This window comes from Photinus pyralis, unplaced genomic scaffold (assembly GCF_008802855.1).
Source record: "Photinus pyralis isolate 1611_PpyrPB1 unplaced genomic scaffold, Ppyr1.3 Ppyr1.4_LG8, whole genome shotgun sequence".
NCBI classification, from domain to species: domain Eukaryota; kingdom Metazoa; phylum Arthropoda; class Insecta; order Coleoptera; family Lampyridae; genus Photinus; species Photinus pyralis.
Window position 1 is genome coordinate 9,838,248 of NW_022170819.1, and position 5,127 is coordinate 9,843,374.

General features: G+C 37.5%; 1 protein-coding gene across 1 annotated transcript; it reads left to right on the plus strand.

Annotated features, from left to right (window-relative positions):
* The first annotated feature begins 1,126 nt into the window (after positions 1 to 1,126).
* LOC116179203 (trypsin alpha-4-like) lies at positions 1,127 to 2,370 on the plus strand. The gene is made up of 4 exons (XM_031498923.1): positions 1,127 to 1,431; positions 1,482 to 1,659; positions 1,717 to 2,101; positions 2,159 to 2,370. The coding sequence occupies exons 1-4, from the start codon at positions 1,386 to 1,388 to the stop codon at positions 2,294 to 2,296; spliced, it is 747 nt and encodes a 248-aa protein (XP_031354783.1). The 5' UTR covers positions 1,127 to 1,385; the 3' UTR covers positions 2,297 to 2,370.
* The last annotated feature ends 2,757 nt before the right edge of the window (positions 2,371 to 5,127 follow it).

Genomic DNA, 5,127 nt, shown 5'->3' on the forward strand with positions numbered 1-5,127 from the left:
TTCGTAATTTAACAGTTAGAAAATTTGTGAACCCATGGTGCGCGGTGTCTATTGTGTTACACAGAAACGACCTACATCAACCTGCTCAGTGTTTCGTTTTGAAGATCTACTTTTGGGCGATATGACCTACCCGTGTAAGATAACACGTACCGCGCACCCCGAAAGCACACGGCATACTATATTTCACGCGGAAACAAGCCGCAGGAGTAAAAGTACGCACGGCAGTGACTCGACTCCACCATCTGGAAAATAAATCATGAGGGTATTCCAAGCCATTTATTCAAGACGGTGAGGCTGCTGTTCACCCTCAACAAGTGAGCGTCAGCGGCATTTAAACGAAGCTCTGCCCAATTAAGAGAGAGGGTTTTTGTTCAGCTATTCTGGAGATGTACCTTCCAAGAGAGAATTTTTCTGTAGTGAACTTACTTGGGGGCGAATGGGTGGTTAACGGGTTTGTTGTGGAGCTAACTCCACTTGGTGTAACTTGTAACCTTATTCAAACCGATAAGGAGCAGCAGCAATGTCTAAATCCTGTAGTAGGTTAGTATTCAACACTAATACATAGCGTGAATTGCGTTCTGAATTAAATTAATTCTACAATCTCAAGTGCAACTTTCTCGATAAGTATGCGTATCAGTTACGCAACCTTAGTAACAACTATTCTTGATACCTGCAGAACATTCAGTAAAAGATCTTGATACAAACATTAGCATTATGATAATGCTCATATTGAAGAAAGAACTACCAAAACTGCAAACTTTTCAAAATAATAACGTTGTAAGATCTACCATAAAACACTTTTATCAGTGTGTTTGATATACTAAACGCTTTTGGAAACCGTTCCTGGACTCTTAATTTGTCGATAATTTGAAACATCGGTTGAGAAAGATGTAACATTTCGAAAAAAAAACTAGAACCTTTTTAGAAGTACCTATGTAACTTTCTAATTTCTAATCTACGTCTATCCTCCAGTGCTGCTCTCAGCGTAATCATTTCTAATCGCATTGGCCAAGTTCCAGGCTAACTTGACCTTCAGAGATTGTTCACATTGAGATACTTAAAAAGTTACTGATCAGCTCCAAGTTAATTCCATTTACAAATAATGCCCTTAGATCGGTCTTTTATTTCGTGACCAATACCGTGTTTTGCACACACTAACATTTTTTGAGCTACACGCAAAATTTTTGCGTACGACTCCAAATTTTCTAATGTTAATTAATTTTAAATCTCAAGTGAATTTCTGACAAATTGCGTATCTGAAGTGTAAAAGGGCCGACGATAAAGTTGAATAGTCACAATTATCCCAGTCACTCCCCTAATCTGTCTACTTGAACCCTCGGTATAAGAACGTGAAACGCCACTCGTTGCCCACTTTTTGTTGGACCATGTTCAAACTAATATTGGTTTCAGCGCTTTTCGCTCTTGCAGCTGGTAAGTTAACTTAGTCGCTTAAATATTTGTGAGTAACCTTCGATTTGAAGCGAGGCCCAAAATCCGCACAGAGCTTCCCCAGTTAGACGGAAGAATTGTTGGCGGATTCGATGCCTTCATTGAGCAACTGCCCTATCAAGTTTCTCTCCTGGTTTTGGACAGCCACATGTGCGGCGGATCAATAATTCGACCCGACTTAGTTTTGACAGCCGCACATTGCACCAGCAAGTACGAATTTTGCAACATTTCGGCGTAGTAACCTTTTAACACAAACACTTTTGATAGGTACCAACCCTCAGAGATGAGCGTCCGCTACGGGAGCAGCATAAGGGACCAAGCAGGCACCGTAGTGCCAGTGCTGTACAAGAAAGATCACTACGAGTACGATCCATCCTCCATGGATTACGATATATCGGTTTTAGTTCTCGTTGATCAAATAATAATGTCCGCAAGTGCCCAAGTTATCCCACTCGCTTCCAGTTATTCAGAAGGGGGCCGAGTTGGCCTTGTATCGGGATGGGGCGCACTTTCAACTGGTGGCCCATCACCTTCACAATTGAAGGCTGTTTATGTGCGCGAAGTTGATAGAAAGAAATGCAACGATGATTACGAAGGCGCAATTACCGAGAGAATGATTTGCTTCATGGACACAGGCAAAGATGCGTGCCAGGTAAGTGGATCACACACTGTTGTTTACGTTAACGGCTAACAATTTATAAATTCATAGGGTGATTCCGGGGGCCCACTCGTCTCCTCCAATGGTGAACTAATTGGTATTGTCTCATGGGGAATGGCATGTGCCGATCCAAGCCACCCTGGTATTTATTCAAATGTTGTTGTTCTTAGAAGTTTCATTGGTTGGTAGGTAATCGTTTTTGTTTGAATTGACCTTCATGAAAAATATATGTGCCAATAAAGAAACTTTTCGTTTTGTTGCAAGTTATTTTTATTATTCCAAAATAGGTACTTATAATACAATAACGCGCTAAATAGAAAGTGTTTCCCTTCCCTTAATATAATATTGTGCTAGTTCTGTTCTGGCTCATTTGTTTTATAACGCCTATAGGACTTAAACAAACAAAGCAAACAAAAAATACAATACAAAAAAAAACAAATGGGCGGTTCGACCGAAATGGGGTAAATGAGGGCATAATTTACCGACTGAAATGAGGTAAAGGAGAAGGATAGAATTTACCTTTTAAATCTTTAACAGAATCATATATTTAAAAACAGCACGACACAAACAAAATGAGGCATATTATAGACGTGGTTTTTAATTTTTTGGTATCTGTCCGTCTGTCCGTCCGTTAGCACGATAACGCATAAACGAATGCACCGATTAGGATGAAATTTTGTAGGTGGATTCTTTATCAAATTTGCAAATTTGTAGATCGGAGTACGTGAATTGACAATGTTACCCAAAAAATAAGCAAGGCCCTTTTGACATCTCCGTGAGTTATGAACCGAATTGCATGAAATTCAATACGCGTATAGCTTTAGCCATATAAAACGCAATTCCAAAAATTGAGCCTAATCGATCAACATTCACAGTGCCCTTTTCGCATCTCGACCATTTATAAACCGGATTGCAAACTTTCTTATTTATGAAGGTATTTAAATGAAATTTGATACATAATCACTTGGAATAAAACCAAATTTAACGCCAGTTTCAAAATTTCGTTTTGCGCATGCGCAGTGCCTACTTTCTTATACGGAGGGATTTAAATGAAATTTGATACATAGCCACTTGGAATAAAAGCAAATTTAACACCAGTTTCAAACTTTAGTTTTGCGTATGCGCAGTGCCAACTTTCTTATTTATGGAGGCGTTCAAATGAAATTTGATACATAGCCACTTTGAGTAAAACAAATGTAGCGCCATTTTCCAAATTTGGTTTTGTGCAGGATGTGCAGTGCCAACTTTCTTATTTATGCAAGCAATTAAATAAAATTTCATACATGTACACTTTAAATAAAAGCAAAACTAACATCAGGTTTAAAATTTGGTTTTGCACATACATACCCATACCCAGGAGTTCGTTTTCTATATTTGTTTAGTTTCTTATTTCTTTTTTTTTTGCAATTTTACCGCAATAAAAGCAATTCGAAGTAAAATCGAATCCTTTTGCTTCCTGAACAAGTTGTTTTTGTTCACTCACCCTTCTTCCTGCCTATTTTACAGCTGATGCGATTACGCTGGGCCTGTTGATCGATTTACAGGAATTATGAGTAAAATCCTCAAGAAGTTTATTCCAGGTTTTACATCTCAAATCATTTGCTTTGGCGGGTAAAACTAACGTTCTTATTGCAGATTTTGCAAGATTATCAACAGGCCCAACGCGATTGCATCAGCTATAAAACAGACAGGAAGAAGAAGTCAGAAGTGTCAGTGAACAATAAAACATTGTTCAGTAATCAGGAAGCAAGATAATTCGAATTGCTTTATTGCGGTAAAAAAGCAGAAAAAAGAAATAATGAAGATGTTTTAACTAAAACAGTTGAACATAAGCTAACAAAAGAGAATATTTAAGCAAACATTAAAGAGAAGCAAGAAGACAGATTTCGAAAAAATCTTTATTAACATCCAACACGTTGATTTATCCTGTCAAAAACCGTGTATATTTTAACACTGTTTTCCAGTTTTTGGCGATTTTCTCGAATGTTTGCTATAGCAATAATATTTTTTTATTTTTGTTTATTAAAATACGTCTTCCCGAAAATTTTGCTATCCCGCGCACCTTTGTACGATGAAAAAAGATTTTTCATCCCCTTGAAAAAGAGGTGGTTTTTTCAGAAATCGTGAGACGATTCAACTTTACGGGCCCAAAAAAATTGTCTCCCTTTTTATACAAAATACAAAAGTTGTTCAATTTTCTATTCTCTATAATATTTTCGCTTAAAATTAATAGTTTTGACACAAATTGCAAAATACCAGTTTCCACAACCCCCGGAATTTCACCCGCGAAAAATTCAGCTGTTTTAATTATTTTTCCCCAATTTCTAATCATTTCACCATCACCATGAAAAACCTGGTTTGAACCGGTAACTAATTTCTTATTAATGATGGCGATTGAACGATACAGATGAACGGGATAAACGGAAAGGGGCATGAAATGGATAACTGGAAAGTGGATGAACGGTTTTAGGTTTTCAGATCAACAAGTGACAGGAAGAATTATTTGGTGACCGATAAAGTGGAAATGATATTGCGCACCGTGTTTTGTAATTGTTAGTTAGTGACGTCTAGCAATCGACAATGTAGTTAGTTTTGAAGGCAACGTTTACACGATCTATAAATAACTGATACATTGCTACCTTACAACCCATCCAATTCGCACTGTGGTCGCTTCTAAAATGACCACAACGCGTTATGGGTATAAGTCCACGACCATAACATGAAAAAATATTTAATTTCGGTGTTTGGTCGTTTAGCTTCATCCATAACGCATTATGTGCCTTATTGAGCGATTTCGATATTTGTACGTAACATATTGTAACGTGATTTATAAATTCGGGTTCGATTTATATCAATATTTATTAAACAAAACTAAAACACTATAAAAACCGTACAATTTATATCGATTATTTATATCACACACACTTCGCAATTTATATTTCCGCGCTCGATGTTTCGTCCGTACTCGTTCGGAAGTAGACTGCCGCGATGTTCGGTCCGCAACCATTTATACACGCAAG